Source organism: Balaenoptera musculus, chromosome 9 (genome assembly GCF_009873245.2).
Source record: "Balaenoptera musculus isolate JJ_BM4_2016_0621 chromosome 9, mBalMus1.pri.v3, whole genome shotgun sequence".
NCBI lineage: Eukaryota > Metazoa > Chordata > Mammalia > Artiodactyla > Balaenopteridae > Balaenoptera > Balaenoptera musculus.
In genome coordinates, this window is record NC_045793.1 from 71,948,117 (window position 1) to 71,970,786 (window position 22,670).

The window sequence follows — 22,670 nt, forward strand, 5'->3', positions numbered from 1 at the left end:
CTAAAACTGCTCTTTTAAAAAAGTCTTTAAAAAAACTACATATAGGGCTTCCCTGGTGGTGCAGTGGTTGAGAATCCGCCTGCCAATGCAGGGGACACGGGTTCGAGCCCTGGTCTGGGAGGATCCCGCATGCCGCGGAGCAACTGGGCCTGTGAGCCACAATTGCTGAGCCTGCGCGTCTGGAGCCTGTGCTCCGCAACAAGAGAGGCTGCGATAGTGAGAGGTCCGCGCACCGCGATGAGGAGTGGCCCCCGCTCGCCGCAACTAGAGAAAGCCCTGGCACAGAAGCGAAGACCCAACACAGCCAAAAATAAATAATAAATTAATTAATTAAAAAAAAAAACAACTACATATAATCACAAATACAAGATGATTTTACAGCAAGAGAGAATGATAAGACAGCACCAGTCATGAATTATAATAAACTGATACACCAGCATAGTCATTATCAATGCACAAAAGTATGAAACTGAATCGTCAAACTGCTCAAAATTCATTCAACTTTATTAAAATGTAAAGAAACCTATTTTCACATAATGTTAAAATTAACTATTTAGGGGCTTCCCTGGTGGCGCAGTGGTTAAGAATCCACCTGCCAATGCACGGGACACGGGTTCGAGCCCTGGTCCGGGAAGATCCCACAATGCCATGGAGCAACTAAGCCAGTGCGCCACAACTACTGAGCCTATGCTCTAGAGCCCACGAGCCACAACTACTGAGTCCGTGTGCCACAACTACTGAAGCCCACAAACCTAGAGCCCCTGCTCCACAAGAGAAGCCACCGTAATGAGAAGCCCACACACTGCAACAAAGAGTAGCCCCCACTCTCTGCAACTAGACAAAGCCTGTGTGCAGCAACGAAGACCCGATGCAGCCAAAAATTTTAAAAAATAAAATAAATTTTTTAAAAAAATGTGTCATTTAAAAAAAAATTAACTATTTAGATTCATTTCATAGATTTCATAATCTCTCATCTTAGAACAGGAAACAAGAGGTCAATACCTCTGATACAGAAAACCTTAAGAGAAACTATAAACATACACAAAATATGCCATCATGTAATTAAGGAAAATTGTTTGATGATCAGAATTTTAGTTGACATAATACATTAGCACATACTTCAACTACCTCCACCTAGACTCCCCTCCTCCCAAAGAAAATCACACTGTCTTTATTCAGGATACCTAGTGTATGAATTCCTCTCATAATCTAATCTAGTGTGGTCAAAAGCCAATTAGATCAAGAATCAACAATCAAATTCTAACATTTTGTGGCACCGTTTTTTAAATATAATTTTTACTTGTGAGATCTAATTTTTAAACAAATGGAATTTATTTACAAGGGAAAGCTGTTGCTAAAAGGGAACATGCACACTCAAAACTATGAAAGTTCCACTTGCAGGAATCATTACTTTTCCCTCCCATGGAGAACAAACAGAAAATCCAAAGGTCAGTTCCAACATATCTCCCTGATTTTCCTATGGAATGAGGAGATTTTCTATAAAAATTCTTTGACTCAACAAAAATAAATAAATACAGTAAGCCCTAACAAATTATACTTTGAGTACATTCAGTAAATCAGGTGTTCAGAACTTGAAACCCACCAAGTGACAGAAACATTATTCTTCACATGGGTTACATTCTGGTGGCAAAACACCAAAGCTGGGTATGGGGGTGGGGGTGGGTGTGTGTGTTTAATTTTGTACTTAAATATGCATGATAAAATAATAGAAAAATATCCTCCCTAACTAAACACTCCAGTTTCAAGTCACTGATCACGGTGCTCAGGATCAAAACCTCAGCAAATAAGGAACTGAAGATAGGGAGGATTCATTACCAGAATACTTACTGCAGATGGGACAGGAGTCAGCCCATCTGATTTCATGACCCTTTATTACTCAATCGTCCAAATCAAGAGATTGAGCCTGTCTCCTTTTCCACTACAGTCTTCTGAGGCTTCCAAGTCAAGTTTCCTCTCCTACCCTAGTATGCAATAGAACCAAACACACCTCAAATATCTCAGTAGGTGATGATGGTCGGTCTTTGTTACAAAGAATTTAATGTTTGAGAAAGGGATCAAAAACTGCCAGCATAGTATTTTTTTTAATTCTGAATAAACATTTTTTAAAAATCACATTAAAAATCAGGATTTCTGACTTTTCTTGAAAAACAGAAAAATCTGGCATCAGTGGAATCACCTCCCTGAAAGGCAATACTGGAATGAAGCTGAGTGGCAACAATCCCCATGAAAATGAGCCACAAACTCCTCGGTAGTGCCACAGTCCCAAAATTTGCTATAAGGTGTACCTGATGTGAGTCCAAGATGTGATTTATCACCATAACTTTACAGTTGTTTTAATGAAAGAAGCAAAATATTTACCTGTATCTATGTTACTATCAGAAGAGGAAAAACAAAAGATAAACCAAGAAAGTAATATGTTTAAAAAATGGCAGACAACCTATTTCTTAGTGGAAGTAAAGTTAGAAATACATATCCCCATTTCATGAAGAGATGTGAATTCACATTAAGCGTTTCCTTTTCCCTAGTGTAGTCTGACAACAGACACTTCAAAGAGGAATAAACTAATAGCCTCAAGAAGAATCCAGTGGAGTAAAGAATGGAAGGAACAAATAGGGGCTGCAAAGGGGAAATTTCTGAAATCTGTTAAAGTGGGAAAGAATAAAAGGAAATTAAAGAGATCAAAGAAAATTTCTACTGCTTTGCAAGTATACCAGATTATCTTTAAGCAGAAGAAAGCCTGCAATGCCCAGGATTCTGTTTTCACTCTCCTACAGTCTTACTATATATGCAATCCCTGAGTAATCTTGTTTTCTAATCTACCACTTTTAACTACCTCATACGTACCATGACTTCCAAAACTGTGCCTCCAGCCCAGATATACCTCCTGAATTTCTAACACTTATATTCAACAGCATACTGAACGCTTCTGCCTGAATTTCTCATGGGTACCTCAAACTCATCGTGTCTAAAATTAAACTCATTCCATACCCCAATTTCCTATATTCCCTCATTTAAATTAAAAGGAGGAGACGTCGACATAGAGAATGGACTTGAGGACACAGGATGGGCAGGGGGAAGCTGGTGAGAGTAGCATCGACGTATATACACTACCAAATGTAAGATAGATAGATAGTGGGAAGCAGCTGCATAGCACAGGGAGATCAGCTTGATGCTTTGTGACCACCTAGAGGGGTGGGATAGGGAAGGTGGGAGGGAGGCTCAAGAGGGAGGGATATGGGGATATATGTATGCAGACAGCTGATGCACTTTGTTGTACAACAGAAACTAACACAGTATTGTGAAGCAAGTATACTACAATAGAGATGTATTAAAAATAATTAATTAATTAATTAATTAAAAGGAGGCATCACTGCCTATCCAATCACTGAAAAGAGAAGTCGTAAGAGTTACCTTGAACTGTCCTCTTAGAACTCTCACATCCAACTAATTAGTTATATTTTACATCTTAAATATCTCTTGGGGCCCTCCTCACCACCAAAGCCTTATACAAGACCTTCATTACAGCCTGCAAGACTGCAAGACTACCACCATTCCTGCCTCTCCTCTGTTACATCCTCCTCACTACCAAAATGACTTTTGAAAAAAGATTCTGAAATATCTGGCTTTTTCGTGAGTAGGACCTGTTCTCTTGCTTTTTTTCTCTAGGATGGATCACATTTCCGCTCTAGCAAAATCTCTACCAAGTTCCCTTCAAGAACCAGATCAAATTTATATCTGCCATAAAGCGAGTCTTCCCTCATAGGCACCTCTCCCTCTTCCCAGATACAATGTTCAGTCCTTGCATTCTCTGCCTCCACTGCACTATTTAAAGCTCTACAGTAATTATTTATGAATATCTGCTTTTTCTAAACTAGAAACTTCTTTCATTCGTTGGTCAAACATTTATTAAAGTCTAGCATGTGCCCCCTATAGCCAGGCTCTGCAAGTAAAGGATTGTTCTGGGCCTCAAGAAGCTCACAATCTTGTGGAGGAAGAGAATTACATATAAAATTATAAAACAATAGAGTAAGAAAAATGATAGACATGCATCAGCTATTACAAGGCACTAAAAAGAAGGAGCAGGTAATCTGACCCAGCCTGAAGGGGAGGAGGGGCGGCAAATCAGAGGAAGCATCCTGAAAAAGGTAACACCTAAGATTAATTTTAGAGGATAACAGGACACAGCCAGGTGAAGAAGAGGGCAACTGATAAAGAGAAGACAACAGGAGTAGGCACTGAAGCAAGAAACCGTGTCCCATGGGGAAGCCACTGAGGGTTGTTTTTAAAAGGTAGATTGTGAGAGGCATATGGAGTGTTCAAGTTAAACCATTCTACCAATTATGTGCAAGATTTGAAATAGGCAGGAAAACCTATGAAGAGCAATTACAGTCATACTATCTAAAAGCCAGAAACAGGTCAGTAGTAGTGGGGATGAACAGATGTCTGCATAGTGGAGAGATATCTAGATGACCCGATCAACAGGTCAGTAGATTGCATGGAGCATGACAAAGAGCCATCATCACAGCTCTTTAAGCTTGAGTAGTATCTGGCTGAACAACTAGTCACCCCAAACAAGATACAAGAAAGAAGGCTGGGGGATGGCAAGTTTGTTGTTTTGTTTTGCGGATGAAGAAGTGAAGTTCAGTACGGGACATGTTCCGAGCAAAGATACATACAGATCTCAAGTGAAGACAGACAGCAAGCAAATGGATATAGTGATACAAGTTATTTTCAAAGGAATACTCAGGACTACTGATACACAGAATCAGAATTGATTACCACACAGATAGTCATCTAAAAAAAATGAGAATGAAGTAGATCATGAAGAGAGTCAGTAAGTCAAGGATGAAATACTGGTAACATCAACAGGCAGAAAAAGAGAATGAACCTCATGAAGATGACTGAGAAGGTAAGCTTAGAAAGGTATAAAAAGAGCCAGTAATGGATGGTGTCCTAAAAGAAAGATCTACAGGTCCAAAACCAGGAGAACAGTTCAGTAAGATAAAAGCCAATAAATGTCCAGAGGATTTGACAACTAGAAGGTACCTGTTGGTATTACTGAGAGTGACATCTGTAGAGTAGTGAGTACAAACCAGACTGCAGTAGTTTAGGGGTGAGTGGGAACAGAGTTGTATATATGTTAGGCTCTAGGGAAGGATCCAATAAAGAGTACAAGTAAGATAAGGTATGACTCACAGGGCAGCAGGTGAAAGAATCAACGGTACAAAGAGAGTCTGACCTCTAATAATTTCATTAGAGACAGCTCAGCTTCCAAAGCATAGAATTCTTTAAGGGCAGAGAAAATACCATATTCAACTTTATCTGCCCATAGCTAGCAAAATTCCTGGAGCATAATACAAACTCAAAGATTCTGTGATATGCATGAATGACCAAGGGCAGCAGGGCAGGGGGAGACACACTAAAAAGAAATACTCCCTAGAAGCATGTATCTCTTGTATTTCCACTCTTAAGAGTTACTACTTTAGAGATTTATTTACATTTAAGGAACTTAAAAACGCACAAATGTATGGGATACAGAGTGATATACCATGATAGTCTGTTCAGTCTTTGCCATTCAAATATAATCTCTATTTAGTAGTTTACTAGACAACTAAAAATGAAATCAGTAATTGCTACATACTATAAAAAGGTATGTGCCTATCCCATCCTCTCATCCACAGCCCTGAGAATGATATCATTCTGTCTACTGCCCCATCCCCAACCTTGTCTACACCAGGAATGTATACCTGACATAGAGACAGCCAATGCATACTTTGGCTGTATACTGAGGCAGACAATGTACACTCTGTGAGACTGGGCTCCATCAGTGATCTGAGCTAGACCCTCTCTCGGTAATTTGAAAAGTTAAAAACTGTTGCCAGCCAATGGTGGACACTGAACCTGAAAAAGGATATATATGTTCTGGGGCTGCAGGAGCCATTTTAAGGGGACATACAGGCCAATTGGTAAGCAAGGAAGCCAACTGAGAAAAACTGAAATGAGGCAGATACACTCTGAAAAGCCAAGATGAGAGACTGTGCTTCCCTGAAAGAGAGAGAACTGAGACTTTGGTCAGCTTTTTAGTTCCCACAGGACCAGCTACATTGCATTTTACTTCCCTGGATTTTCCCTTTTATGTGAGGTAACTGGGGTATATTTCTATTCCTTACACTCCAGAGTCACCACTGGAAAAACTCCTAAACAAGATTAGATAAATGCCAACAATACAAAAGTAGTTTTTGTTTCTTTAAGTCTAAACAGATACTACACACTGTAACACAAAAGTAGTTAGGAATTCTAATCCTAGCTGGTTTCTACTCCTAGCTCTGCTCAAAGTTCATGTGAACCTGAGCAATCAAAATGTCTCTCAACCTTTGTTTACTCACTTCTAAAAGGAACTGGATTATAGACTTCTTATATATACTTAAATGGCTTAAAAATTAACTTGAGATGATAGTGTGAGCGGTGTGTGTATGTGTATATACAACAAATTCAAAGATATACTCAAAGCAACTCTGGACGTCTTTCGTGAATTTCTGTAACTGCAAGAAGAATGTAAACTTGGAGTATAAAAGGGCTCTTTCCTAAAACCCTTAACTGGATTATATGTAATACATTATTTTGCTATTGAGATCATCACTAAGTCTACCAGAAATCCAAAAAGCAGTACCTGAAACAAATGTAGTATCTATGTGAAAATATGAAACTGCCGTTCAGGACAAAGTACTCATCTACTACACTGCCTCCCTTCTTGGACTTCTTAAAAATGCCTACCTACTATGGTTTAAACCATCTTCTGAGGGACTCCTTAAGTATAGATCACCATGCTCTGAATTATAAGAATGACCCCCACCACACTGGGCCACAGTTACAAGGGTGGATTTCTAAGGCTGGTTTACTGGTCTGTGAGACAGCCTGACAGAATAGCTCTATCAAATAATATAGGTAACCCAGAGTAACTGGTGACTCTGATCTGGCCAATAAAGTCTTCTCTTGGGACTGTCAGTTGATGGTGATGGGAATAAAAGTAGCAGTGAGGCAGTAACAGAGTCAGTCAGGATGGCACAGCACCAGCACAGGCACTTACAAAAGCCTAATGCTAGGAGCGCCACAGGTTACCCACGTATCTAGATCTGTATTATATATATTGTACATGACCTTCTGGTGGCCAGATATGTGCTGTACCCATAACTCCAGTCTACATCTCAATCTATCTGAAACCATGCAAGGCAGCCGTTTCTGTTGTATTGTGAAGTCTGGCTATCTAATAAGGCTCTTCTTTCACTGATTTCACCACTACTTTATAATAAAATTCTTGTCGCCTAAGGGATTATTCCAGAATTCCTCTGTGCCTTACATCCTTAAAAAAAAAAGTCTACCATACCTAATACTTTTCAAAAAACTAAATGCATTCTATGTACCTTTTAGTAGGTCTCTATCTTCTAAAACTAAAGAAATAAAAATAATGACCTTCAGATTCTTTCCTCAGTACTACAGATGTAAGTTTATACTCTGTTTTCTCTGTTAACAGAAAAACTCAATTAGATCTTCCAGAGCTGACATTAGCTTCTTAACTCTTTTTTCTTTCTTGGCAAACATAATTTAGTGAGGGTCATTTTATGATAAAAAACAAATTAAAAATGAAATATTGAAAGAAATAGGCAGACTTCAATAATGTCAGAAGGTCATTATTTAGTCCAAACTAAATCAAAATTAGCCTTATCTCAAAAACCTCAGATAGCTGATGACTATTTAACTTATCTTAAACCATTTACTTTAAATTTTCTACAGTATCCATTTATCAAGTATAATACAAGGTACTATTTTCATAAAGATGTTATAGTGATGGATGGCCCCCAAATGTAAAGAGACTCAAAAAACAATTCCCAAACCCTTGGCAAAAGTAGAAGACAAAGAAATGTGACCTGCACTGAAGTCACTAAAGTTAAAACCTATAAATAACTTCCTGAAGGTACCCAAGACTATTTGTTACTGTTTTTCCCTATTTTTTCTTTTTCATCATTTTCATTTTATCTTGCACAGTAAATAGATTTACATTTACTTAGACCTCTAAAACCATTCTCTGGGTTCTAAGAACATAAATATAGTGAGAGAAAAGAAATGAAGGAGCACAACTTCACCTCAGTTTGAATGAAATGAACAAAGCAAAATCATGTTCAATAAGCAAATAAACCACTGGAACAGAGATAAACAAACCCGTTTGAAAAATCTACTGTATAAAATGTACTAAATAAGAGTTGATATCCTAAAAAAACAACAACAAAAAACTGATCTTTGGCTCATTTTCTTTTTCAAGTCACCATGATCTTACATAGGAGAGTAGAAGGGAAACAAATAAACAAACAAAACTGGGATATGTAAAATGGTACAGCCACCGTATAAAATGGTTTGACAGTTACTCAAAAATTTAAACATACAATTACCATATGACCAAGAAATTTCACTCCTAGGTATATATCCAAAAAGACTAAAAACTCAAACAAATACATATACATACATGTTCACAGCAACACTATTCACGATAGCCAAAAGATGAAAATAGCCCAAATGTCCACTAATGAATGAATGGATAAACAAACTGTGGTCTCTACTTACAATAGAATATTTATTATACAATCATAAAAAGGAATGAGGCAGTACTGATATATGCTACAACATGGATAGCACATCATGCTAAGTGAAAGAAGCCAGGCACAAATGGTCAAATACTGTATGATTCCATTTATATGAAATACCCAGAAAAGATAAATCCATAGAGACAGAACGCAGAATGGTGGCTGCCAGCTGCTGGGAGGAGAGTAAAATGGGGAGCAAGTGTAATTCGGGGTGATGAAAATGTTCTGAAACTAGATAGAGGTGGCGGCTACACAACTTTGTGATTGTACTAAATGCCAATGAATTGTTCACTTTAAAATGGTAACTTTATGTTATGTCGATTTCAATTTCACACCAATTTTTTGAAAACTTAAAAAAAAAACTGGGTCAGTTGTTAGAAGACACAATTTCTAGACCCAGGTTCTAGGCCAGCCACTTATAGCTGACCTCTCTGAGCCTCAATTTCTTCATCTGTAAACGGGTTGGGAACAGATGATATCCAAGCTTTCCTCTCATTAACTGGTGCTCTATATCTGCAGCTCTGAATTTTTAAAGAATTGTATCATATAGGAATATATCTGAAAAACAAAGCATGAAGTACTGGTTAATTTCTCAGCAAGTTTTACAGGAAAGTCATTAGAAAGTTTAACAAAATTGCTTCTCCTAATGACTTTAAATAAAGTGGACATAAACATTAAAAGGCACGTCAATGAAGGCAATTCTGCAAGAAGTAAAACTAATGTGTTCTAAGATTGTAATTCTCTAGTAATCAAGCTATATCCAAGGATACAAATTAGAGAATCTAACCACAATTATAAATAAACAAATAAATTAGATGAAATTTGAGAATCTAAAAGAAAGACTGGATTAAATAACTCTCAGGCATTTTCCCCTAATATCAATTCTTTCAGGCTTTGAGAGGTGCTGAGAATCATGTAACCTGTGGTCACTGAATGTGGGTAGTCTATATTCCGATTTAGAGTTAATCTATATACACCTAAAATAAGGTAAACCATAAAAACTAAAGAGCCTAACTAGTGTTCTCATGACGCTACTTCTACAAGTTAGCAGACTAAAGCCACATAAGCAAGCCAAAATTTTCCTCAGGAAGAAGCTTTGGATATACTCTAACATAATAAATGTTGAGCTGAGTTATCAGAATTTACCACCATACAGTATAGCAGAAATAATTTTGGCCTAGAAAATTTAAGCCAAATGATGTCAGCTGCCACAGCCAAAGAGAAATCTCATTAACATTCTTATGAATAGTCTAAATCTGTATTGGCAAAACTAAACTATGAAATGTCCCCACAAATGACTGAGACAACTGACTAGCTGTGCAGAGTTTTTTAATAAATATCAACTGACTTTTAGAAAAATGAGTACCATTCATATCCACCTAAACATAGGTAAATCAATGAATGCAATCCAAAAAGAGAAAAGGAAAACAAGCACCATTTAGCATAATTGCTCCTCAGTTTTCATCTTGCTAATAAGCACATCTGAAAACTATGAATACAAAAGATACATATAAAAAAATACATGTCACAACCCAGCTGTTAAAAGCATCCTTTTGATGTAACCTAAATCCCTATGACCCATCATAGGTATCATATGCTTGGTGTCACAACCTCAAAAAGTTACTTTTACTTTCATAATTCAAACACATGTGAAATAAAGTCACTGTATACAAAATCATCTAATTTTAAAAAGTACAAAAGCTTTAATCATGGACATATATTTTGCTCAGTAAGGGCATATGGGTTTTAATTACTAGTTGACATGATATACTGTAATTATGCAAAAGTATATTTTCCACTAAACATACAATTTTCTTATTTCTACATCAGGCTACTACCAAATTTACTACTTACCTTATTCTGACCAAAAATATATTAAAAATTTTTGATAATGTTTTTGAATGAACTCGTCATTCAAAAGTAATTCCACAGTTCATTTGCATAACTAGGGTAGCTCTTGAACTCTGCAAGTATTATACTTTAAAATGCTTTCTTTAATTTAAAAGAAATATAAATTTTCTGCACTCCATTGACAGTGATATCTGATGTTCTCATCTTCCAAGTTTAACAATGCAAAAAAATCAAGTTACATGTCAAATTAATCAAATGAGTTGCAGTAAACCAATTTATTCTGACAACAAATTTGAATCAGTGTAACAATTATAAATTTCTAGTCTCATATATAGTTTATACTTTAGGCTGAACGGTTTCTTTGTGAAACTGACTTCAATTCTCTATGCATAAAATTCTAATGTATAAATAAGGGAAGTTTGCGTAGATAATATACAAGGTCCCTTTTCACTGTTTCTAAGTCTATACCATTTCTTCAATGTTGAAAACAATCTGGAATTGGGCAATTGAAATTGTTCCTGAAAAGCATCAAGTGTAAAAAGTAAAGAAATAGCAAAGGCTTTGCCATTGTTAGGTACAGCAAAGTGTCAAACTCACACAAGCAAGCACGCTGCAGTGAGCAGAAGAGCTATGCTCTGCAGACCTAACCAAGCCTTGACACTCCAGAGCCTCCTCCTGCCAGTGTCAGGACAAAAAAGACCAGGCCCCTAACCGCTCACCTAGGAGCCTGTGGAACAGCAGCATGAAACGCTGGGCCTCCCCATGGATCTTATGCAACCAATCCAAACCCCTTAACAAAGAGAAGAATACAAAAGCTAGAACTTCCTATTAAGTTCAACCCCAGGTCTTAAACCGACTCCTGAGAGCCACTCACCCAACTCCCAACTTTCACCCACCATGGGACTGCGGAATGTATTTTCCAGACTAATTGTGAACCCACTATGCCCTGTTATCTTTGGTCACTACCAAAAGAAAAATTTATTGCCGTTATCAGTCCTCTCCTGTACTCTAACCACTGTACTGTTCTTGTTTTTTTTTTCCTCCTTTATCCAACCTCCCACTGCTTACCTTCCTCCCAAAACCTCCCTCTAGGTTTACTCTGCTCCAGGGTAAAAATAAACGGACCTATATCATCAACAATTTCACTGTTTGCTTTAAGTAAAAGCTGCTTCTCCTGCCTCACTCTCAAAGGTTGCTTATTCTTTCATTTATCATGTACTCCAACTTCATGATGCAGGGTCATGTTCCTAACCATAACTCCCAGCCAGTATCCTGTAAAAAAACAGAAAACAAAAAAAAACAAAACCCTGTCACTGTGCAATTGCTGCACATTAGAATTCCCAGGGGCATTTTAAAGCCCCACTGCCCAGGTTACACCCCATACAAATTAAATCTGAATAGCTGAGGATGGGAGCTAGCCATTAGAATTTCCAACGTGCAGCAAAGTTAGGGTAAGAGCATTAGCAGTTTGTAAAGTTGCCCGGGTGATTCCAATATGCAGTCCCAGGTGCAAACCACTGATCCCCAAGGCATTCCTAATCATTCACGCAAAACTCCTGACATGCTTCTGTCCTAAGTACTACATAACCTTGAATTATTTCAACATGCATCCACCCAACATTTTTTTTCTTTCTTTTTTTTTTTGGCCACGCCGTGCAGCTTGTGGGATCTCAGTTCCCCAACAAGGGATTGAACCCGGGCCACACCAGTGAAAGCGCCCAATCCTAACCACTAGACCACCAGGGAACTCCCAACACTCTACTTTTAATATCATAAGCATTTCACCTCCACCGACATTCATTGCAAGTCCATTTTAGCCACTTTAAGACCACACTCCAGACTTCATCACCCTGTCTTCTCTGAATGGGAAATGTGAAAATTAACTATCTTCCTCTCTGATCACAATCTTCCAGTTCTAAATTAGTTAAACCTACTGCATCTATTTTTCATTATCATTCAGAATTGCAGACAATTCTACTTCCTCCCTACTTAGCCCACTTCTGCATTCATTTCCCTATCTAGACTGGACTCCACAGTTCACCATTTCAACCACTCTCTTGCCAATATCTTCATTTATCACATTACGTTGGAATCGTCTATTTATTTTCCTGTATATATCATATACCTAAGTCTCATGAGATCATAAAATGTCTATGTTTTATTCATTGATGTATTCCTGTTGACAAGTATAACATCTGGCACATCCAGTATACTCTGAATAAGTATATATCGAATCCACAGATCTTCTCAGTAGTCATCTAAGTCAATGTGATATACACATCAATACTTTTTCCTAGTGATAATCTTCACCAGATTACCTTCCTTTCTTATCATTAATTGGCACCTTAATACTTCAATTTCATTTGCCCTTTGTTTCTGTGTCAAATCAATTCAGTGAGCACCTATCTATACGGCAGAGGGAAGGGGAGAAGACACGAGTATAAAGTGTAACAATAAACACTACTGGAAAAATTAGATAAACACTTGAGAAACTTATAAAAGTGGGAAAAGATAATTTACAGCACCACTTTTAAGAGTAATTTTTTTAATTTAATGAAAATTTTCTCTCATGTGTATTAAATATAGAGAAAGGTATAGAAGTATGTACCCAGACTGCTTTTAAAACAGAAAAAGCAAATAATACTTTCACTTCTTACTAAATACACTTCTGCACTGGTTTACTTTTCAAGAAGCATGAACTTTTTTTTAAATATATATTGCAAATAATACTTTATTCTTTTTAGATTACACATACCACTTTTCCTACAAAAGACACACCATATCCTTAACTCATTTTATTTACATTCAATTAACAGTCATTTAAAATATTTAAGTGAATACACTATTATGGATGTTTATTTCTATCAAGCAACGATCATAAAGGCTGTCATAAAATTTGTACTCCACCAAGTGACAAACATGAAACTAACATCCTGTTTAAGAAAGCAAGATAAAACAATTGGTCAAATTACGGTAATAACGAGAGAACAGCTTAAAACACATAACCTTTAAAATAAATTGGAAAATCTTAAAAAACAGATATGTATTTGTATATTGTCAAAGTTTAATTAGGTAGTAAATAAAATTTTTAAAACGTTAATAAGTATAAAAGAAGGCGGAGATGATGAGAGCAGACACATTGCTGCAAGTGACTGTGAAGAGGCAGCGGGACCATAATCAGAGATGATCCTCAAGAATATCAAGACTGAGCTGTGATTCCTGGACATGTAGTGTTGCTGAAAGAATAAGCCGGCCTAGTTAGGAATCTGCAAAGTCAAGAGCCAGAGACTAAGAATGTGCCGGGAGAAAAAATAATGGATAAGCACGCCAATAATCATGAAATAATAGAGCCAAGAATTCAGGAGAAGGTAAACAGATTATTACAGACAGAGAGGGCAGAACTAGAAATAAATAGTCTCTGCTTTTGGAGGATTCCTCCTCCTCTAGGGGGTACGGTTAACCATGAAAACACTCAAAGCATGGCAACTGAGGATTGGGACACTGCAAAATTTTAGGTTACTGTAGCTAGCTACTCCACTACAGAGCAGAGTGGTTTTTAATTATCTAGCACTGCTACAATGTAAACCAAATGTCTCATCACCCTCAAATTCTCAGTAAAGTCTTCTACCAACACACACACATCTAAATATGGTAATAAAATTTAAGAAAAAAATTATTTTTTCAAAATTCAAGTTGGGGAAAACTATAATGGCTTAATTTCAACTCTCTTTTTATGTATTTAGTTTGTCTTGTTTATGTGATCCTTGATACCATTTCCTGAAGCTAATTACAGAAAATATATTACAAAATTTAAATATCTTTTGACACAAAAAGCACAATCAACAAAAGAAAAATAAATTGGACTATGTCAAAATTTTTAAATGCTGTGCTGCAAATGATACCCTCAAGAAAATGAAAAGCCAACCCATAGAATGAGAGAAAATATTTGTAAATCATATACCTAATAATGAACTTCTACCTGGAATATACAAAGAACTGTTAAAACTAAGAGGGACTTCCCTCCACAACTACTGAGCCCACGTACCACAACTACTGAGCCCGAGTGCTGCAACTACGGAAGCCCACGCGCCTAGAGCCCATGCTCCACAACAAAAGAAGCCACCACGATGAGAAACCCGTGAACCACAATGAAGAGTAGCCCCCGCTTGCTGCAAATAGAGACAGCCTGTGCGCAGCAACGAAGACCCAACGCAGCCAAAAGAATATATATAAAAATAAATTAAATAAATAAATAAATAAATAAAAACTGACTAAGAAATAAACAAATAATCTAATTTTAAAATGAGCACAAGATTTGAGTACACATTTCTCCAAAGAAGATAATATAAGTGGTCATAAAAAGCATATGAAAAAATGTTCAACATTATTAGACATAAGGGAAATGCAAATCAAATACACTACAAGATACCACTTCTCACCCACCAGATGGCTATAATCAAAAAGACAGATTATAACAAATATTCTTGAGAATGCAGAGAAATTAGAAGCCTCCTATATTGCTGGTGGGAAGAAAAATGGTGCAGTACTTCTGAAAACAATTTACAGTTCCTCAAAAGGTTAAACATAGAGTTACCATATGATTCAGCAGTTCCATTCTTAGTATATACCCTAGAGAAATGAAAACATGTCCATACAGAAACGTGTACACAGGTGTTCATAGCAGCATTATTGATAATAGCCCAAAAGTGAAAATAACCCAATATCCATCAATAAATGAAATAATACACAAAATGTGGTGCTTCTATACAATGGATTACTAGGCAATAAAAAGAAATTTGAAACACTGATGCATGCTACAATACGGATGAAACTTGAAAACATGTTAAGTGCAAAAAGCCAGTCACAAAGACCACACACTGTATGATTCCATTTATATAAAGCGTCTGTAACAGGCAAATCCATAGAGACAGACTTGTGATAGCCTGGGGCTCAAGGCAGGGAAGATTTGGGAGTGACAGCTAAAGGGTAAGGGTTTTTCTGTTTGAAGGTAATGTAACAACTTACTGTGGCAACAGATGCACAACTCTGTGAACATACTAAGAGCCACTGAACTGTATTCATGTATGGTATATAAATTACATGTCAATAAAGCTGTTTTTTAAACTACTACTTACTAAACAACAGAGAAGTACAATAAATAAGCAAAAGAGGCTGAAGTCCAGACACACAGATCAATGGAACAAAACAGATTCGAGATAAAAACAATTCTAGAAATAAGTATCTAAAAAAACAAAGTGCAGAAAAGGCACTATCTTTACTGCAGTGGTTCTCAGCCAAGGGCAATTATTCCCCCAGGGAACATTTAGCAATGTATGGAGACATTTTTGGTTATCAAAATGGGCGGTGGGTGTCACAGAGGCTAAGGATTTTGCTGTGTGCATCCTACACAGCATCCTAACGCACAAGATAATCATCCACAACAGGGAAGAGCAGAAAGAGGATGAGAAAGAGGAGGAGGGACTTCCCTGGTGGCGCACTGGTTAAGAATCCGCCTGCCAATGCAGGGGACACGGGTTCGAGCCCTGGTCCAGGAAGATCCCATATGCTGCAGAGCAACTAAGCCCTGCGCCACAACTACTGAGCCTGCGCTCTAGAGCCCGCGAGCCACGACTACTGAAGCCCACATGCCGAGAGCCTGTGCTCCACAACAACAGAAGCCACCGCAATGAGAAGCCCGCACACCGCAACAAAGAGTAGCCCCTGTAACTAGAGAAAGCCCGTGCACAGCAACAAAGACCCAAAGCAGCCAAAACTAAAATTAATTAATTAATTTTTTTAAAAAAAAGAGCAGGAGGAAGAGGAGGAAGAAAGATGGCGAGTTTATTGATTCTGGATTAAAAAGACACAACAATGATATTGCTGGATTAGATCCTAGTTCAAACTGGGGAAATCTGAATATACTATTAGATGATAATAGGGTATTACTGGTAATTTTATTAGGTGTAACAATACTGCTATAGTTATATCAAAAACATTCTTGGGAGATTCATGAGGGTATTTTGAGAAGTGACATAATATCTGCAGTTTACTTTAAAATGGTTCAGCTACAATATCAACATAAATGGCACATAGAGAGTCAGAGATAAAACAAATATAACAAAATTTGAACAAATCTGGGTAATTGGTACATGGGTGCTAATGGCAATATTTTTCAAAGTTTCTGTATGAAAATTTGCATTATAAAAAATTGATAAAAATTATGAGTATTTTTCCCCTATAAAATACCTCACAACAGTACTAAAAATATGTAGAAAACAACTAAAACTATGTAGAATTTCTGACTAAAAAATGATAAATCATTGTATAATCTACGGACAGGAGAGCTCTTAAATGGCAAAATCTGTAGGAAAGGACTGACATTTCTGACAACATAAAATTAATTTGTATTAATATTAAAAAAATCCATAAAGTTAAATATATATACACTTGCAAAAATATATGCATCATATACAACAAAACACTAAAATCCATGAGTAAAGGGATGTTATAAATCATTAAGAAATAGACCAATACTCCAAGAAGAAAAATAGGATAGGAACAGACAATTCAAAACTGAAAATACAAATGGCCAATAAGCATATGAAAAATTATCAACCCCACTGGCAATCAAAGAAATTCAAACTTTTAAAGCAAGAATTTTTCACCTATTGATAGGCAAGGATGAAAAATTATTAAGTCAAATTTGTTCATGATAAAAAAAAAGGCTAAGCATAAGATTAAAAAGTATAAAGTATGCTGCTGACATTTGTTTTAAATACAATTAATTTTTTTCTTAATGTCCTACTACCAGTACTTTATTATTTTTTTAATACATCTTTATTGGAGTATAACTGCTTCACAATGCTGTGCTACTTTCTATTGTACAACAAAGTGAATCAGCCATCTGCATACATATGTCCCCATATCCCCTCCCTCTTGAGCCTCCCTCCAACCTTCCCTATCCCACCCCTCTAGGTGGTCACAAAGCACCGAGTTGATCTCCCTGTGCTATGCAGCTGCTTCCCACTATCTATTTTACATTTGGTAGTGTATATATGTCCATGCCACTCTCTCACTTCGTCCCAGTTTACCCTTCTCCCTCCCCATGTCCTCAAGTCCATTCTCTATGTCTACGTCTTTATTCCCGCCCTGCCACTAGGTTCATTGTAGCACTATTTACTTAGCCAGGACATGGAAGCAACGTAAATGTCCATCAACAGATAAATGGATAAAGAAGATGTGGCACATATATACAACGGAATATTATTCACCCATAAAAAGAAATGAAACTGAGTTATTTGTAGTGAGTTGGATGGACTCAGAGTCTATCATACAGAGTGAAGTAAGTCAGAAAGAGAAAAACAAATATTGTATGCTAACGCATATACACTGAATACAATTTTTAATATAGTATTCATCTATTTCTATTTTATTAAATATATTTAATAAGGAATAAAGCGGAATTTAAATGCTGCCTTCTGGGCATTTCCTATAATACTTAGGATTTTTTCCTCCACTGACTAATAATGAGTTATAATAATATATTTCTAAATAATGAGCCATCTTTGCATATCTGCAATGAATCTCAATTGTAGCAGTCTTCCTTTAATGTATAATGTAACATTAGTCTATTTTACTTATAATTTTTACTTGAATATTCTTAGATAAAATTGTTCTGTAAATTTATACTAAGATAGGAGGTTGCAAATGTATTTGTATACATGATCCCACTTTTTAAAAAAGTGTACAGGGGGCTTCCCTGGTGGCACAGTGGTTGAGAATCTGCCTGCCAATGCAGGGGACACAGGTTCGAGCCCTGGTCTGGGAATATCCCACATGCCACGGAGCAACTGGGCCCGTGGGCCACAATTACTGAGCCTGCACGTCTGGAGCCTGTGCTCTGCAACAAGAGAGGCCGCGATAGTGAGAGGCCTGCGCACTGAGATGAAGAGTGGCCCCCGCTTGCCACAACTAGAGAAAACCCTCGCACAGAAACGAAGACCCAACACAGCCATAAATAAATAAATAAATAGAACTCAATTATTCTATACCCCAAATGAAAACAAATCTATTAAAAAAAAAAAAGTGTACAAATATAACACAGACCATTATTTCCCAAGAACTGAAGACAGAAATATTAATCGCGGTTGCTCTGGATGAAATTAGGAGCAATTAATGTTTTTTCATTATACTTTGTTTCAAATTTTTATAAGCATGAATCATTTTAAAAACTACTTGCCAGGAAAGCTATCTTCATTTGAAATGGAAAAATAATTAGTTGTAAATGCCTGCACAAAGAAAGGAGACCCCTATATAACCTATCTGAGGCTCAAACAAACAGAAACAAGTCTTTGAATTAAACTGACATCATCTCTCACAGGTTATGCTACTCCTGTACCTAGGTCAATGTATATGGATAAAGAAAAAAAAACTAGATTTCCACCAACAGTTTGTGAGAATTTTAAAAAGGTTGAAAATTATGTTGTTAGTAATTTTAATCATATTCTTAGAAATAATTAAACACACTAAAAATTGTATTTCTTCTAAGACATTTAACAACAAAAAATGATTTTTTAAATTACATTTAAATCATTCCTTTAAAAAGCTCTTTTTCTGAATAACAGAGTTCTAATTCATTACATTTCTTGAAACTACTACAGGAATATTTTAGTGAGGAAGGGAGCTTTATTCCACTACATTTTTCAAGGCCAGAAAGAAAACATCAAAAGGAAATTAAAATCTTGAATGCCCAGGTTTCTCAATAATTTTCCTCCTGTTCCATAAATATCTTGTTCTCTTTAGATTGTGTCACTTTAACACTACTAAAATAACATGTATTATTTTGATATAATACAGTATTGCACTTGGCATTTCTAACCCAATAATTTGTCTACAGCCTACCCACTCTGTTTGAGCCACATTACAGTAAGTACATAAAGATCTTCAGGGGCTTCCCTGGTGGTGCAGTAGTTAAGAATCCGCCTGCCAATGCAGGGGACACGGGTTCAAGCCCTGGTCCAGGAAGAACTCACATGCCACGGAGCAACTAAGCCTGTGTGCCACAACTACTGAACCTGCGCTCTACAGCCCACGAGCCACAACTACTGAGCCCACGTGCCACAGCTACTGAAGCCCGCGCGCCTAGAGCCCATGCTCCGCAACAAGAGAAGCCACCGAAATGAGAAGCCCGCACACCACAGCTAAGAGCAGCCCCCACTCTTTGCAACTAGAGAAAGCCTGCGTGCAACAACGAAGACCCAATGCAGCCAAAAATAAATTAATTAAAAAAAAAAAAGATCTTCAAACACCAACGCCATTCTCTATCATTACCTCATACCGAAAAATAAACTCAGTCACACAGCAATTCACCTTAAGCTCCTTTTACAAAAGTGAATCAGAAAGAATGAATTTAGTTTATACATTAGAAGACTGTCATTTACCAAAGTGTTCTCCACTATAGTACACAAAACTTTTACTACGGCAGTTAACTAGTGCAATGCAAGATAAAACAGGCCATATTCATAAGTGGCCCCCCCTTCACCTCATTCATATAAGACTGTAACAATACAAGAATAATAGTCCCAGTATTGACAATTCAACTTCTGCTTTTCCCCATAATATATAATCCAAGGGGAAACTACAGTAAACAGAGTTAAATGTTCAAAGCACAGCCTAACACTGAACTGTCACCAATCTCCTACCTCTCCCTTTCTTCTTATGAAAAGGAGCATCCTCTGAAACAGTAGGAGCCATGACGTATTAAGTGCTTAGTATTAACTGCTTAGTGCTTTGCTAACCACTTTACATAGATTTCTAATTCTCACAACTCTATGACATAAGTTATATTACTAACTCTATTCTATAGATGAGGAAACAGCTAAGTCATAGAAGTGGACCATGAACTGAACTTGGTTTAAAATTTAAGCATGGGGCTTCCCTGGTGGCACAGTGATTAAGAGTCTGCCTGCCACTGCAGGGAACATGGGTTCAAGCCCTGGTCTGGGAAGATCCCACATGCCATGGAGCAACTAAGCCCATGCGCCACAACTACTGAGCCCAAGTGCCACAGCTACTTAAGCCCACGCGCCTAGAGCCCATGCTCCACAACAAGAGAAGCCACCGCAATGAGAAACCCGCGCACCGCAACGAAGAGCAGCCCCCGCTCGCCACAACTAGAGAAAGCCCACGCGCAGCAACGAAAACCCAACACAGCCAAAAATAAATAAATTAAATAAATTTTTAAAATAAAAAAAATAAAATTCAAGCATGTCCTGAACCATTATTTTACACTGACTCTCAAGTAGACTTTTTTAAAAAAAAGGATGTGGAGGGGATGGGCAAAATTCTGCACACAGATCTAAGGAATCAAATAAAAGTGATTTATTAAGATTTAAAAATTCAATTTATCAGAAAAACCTGAAGTAACTAAACTGACACTAATATCTTAGTCCTTGGTACCCCTTAAGAATCTGGTGTAGATTTTGTAGGTATTAGTATTCAGATAACTTTCAAGGTATATTCTAGTGTTGGTACAGGTTCAGACAAATTTCCTTCACGTTCCTGAAGGCTGTACAGTAACAACGCCACATCAAAACAAGGACCCTGAAAGTACTACAAGATGCTCTTAATTCACAATAAAAAATAAAGCTCAACATTGTTCTCTGTTAACTCAGAGATTATGAGGCTTTTTAATGAAGATAAATTAAGACAAGAGGTATACAATCACAAAATGAAATTATACTGAACTGTATTATCTAAAAATATATATAAACTGTTGTATACATTCGCCTTTTAAATTTTTAAGCAATGGAAAGTATTTTTAAACCCATTAAGTGGAGTATAACTTAAAAAATAAAAGTTAAATTATTGTGGCCTGTTTTATTTGCTGGAGGGGGGAAGAAAAGGGTGAAGGTTAGGGGAAAAAACTGAGAAAGCAAGCACGCCTACAGACATAGAGGAGAATAATAAAAGAGGTGAGGGAAAAAATCAACACATTCACAAAGCAACAGCGACAAGGGGGAAAAAATAAGTATAGTAAGGAAAATAGAGACAGACACAGATTCACCCACAAAGGTGGCATAATCTTCAGCTAAGTAAAATGTTATTACCACATGAACACTCCACGCTTTGAATATAACAATTTATTGTACTATTACATGAATGCAGATAAGCAGCTGTGAATAAAGGAACTGAATTTACATTCTTAATACCCATATTTAGATGTATAAGTACAAATCTTATTTGTAATAACTTAGCCTAAGTCTTTTTCTTAACCTACACAGTATACTAATACCAATCAAGCTAACTACATAATTTTTTTAAACAAAGGATTTTAACATTCCTCATCTTTCTATTCCCTATAAAAGGAACAAAAGCTTAAATAAGGAGAAAAGCTTAAATAAATTCTGAGCTACTTTACCTAAAACTTTATCAAATTGACAAGAACCTTAGTACTTCCCGTAGCAGAAAACTACACAACACTGGCATTTTTTAAAGCATAATACGAGATTATACTACAACTTTTCCCTTTCACTTCATCTATGGTAAAAGCTTTAGTGGGCAGAAGAAATTATTGGTCGGTCAAAAGTTCTAGTTATGACCACAGTATACAATGTCACCTCTCTTGATTTCCTCCTGATATTTAGTCTAGATCTAGCTCTTAGTGCAATACATAAATTAGAAAGTTAATAAAAACTGAGAAAGGGAAGCATTAGATCATCTGCATCAAAGGGGATTATTTTGTTTAATTTGACATTTTTAAACTTCCTCAATAAAACAAAGACAGAATACAAAAAACAACTTCAAACACATTCTAAGTTATAAAAAATAAACCACTTGTTATTTACTTCTGAGGAAATAATAATTAAAATCTAGTTATTTCTTGAGTTTTATTGTGGGAAATACTGTGTGCAGTACTTAACATGTTATTTCACTTAATACTTAGAACAACCCTATGGGGTATCATTAATTTAAAAGTTACACATCTGATGAGAAAACTGAGACTCAAAAAGGTTAATAACTTTCTAAGGTCAAAATATTCTGAAGTGACAAAACAGATTCAAATCCAAATAATCTGACACCAACTGCCACTCTTAACCAAAAGCATACACTCTTCTTCAGAAACTAAGAATGTCCAATTTGTGATTAGAAGATATATATGTG

At 36.7% G+C, this 22,670-nt stretch overlaps 1 protein-coding gene across 6 annotated transcripts in view; it reads right to left on the reverse strand.

Annotated features, from left to right (window-relative positions):
* The window catches only part of SNX13 (sorting nexin 13), a 143,883-nt gene that overhangs the window by 111,964 nt on the left and 9,249 nt on the right, over positions 1–22,670 (reverse strand). For 3 of the 6 annotated variants that reach the window (XM_036863036.1, XM_036863035.1, XM_036863040.1), the window contains exon 2: positions 9,085–9,215. The exons of the other annotated variants lie outside the window; for them this stretch is intronic. In XM_036863036.1, the coding sequence (XP_036718931.1) occupies positions 9,085–9,153 (69 nt within the window). In that variant the 5' untranslated portion in view covers positions 9,154–9,215. The remainder of the gene's footprint in view (positions 1–9,084; positions 9,216–22,670) is intronic. 6 annotated transcript variants of the gene reach the window in all.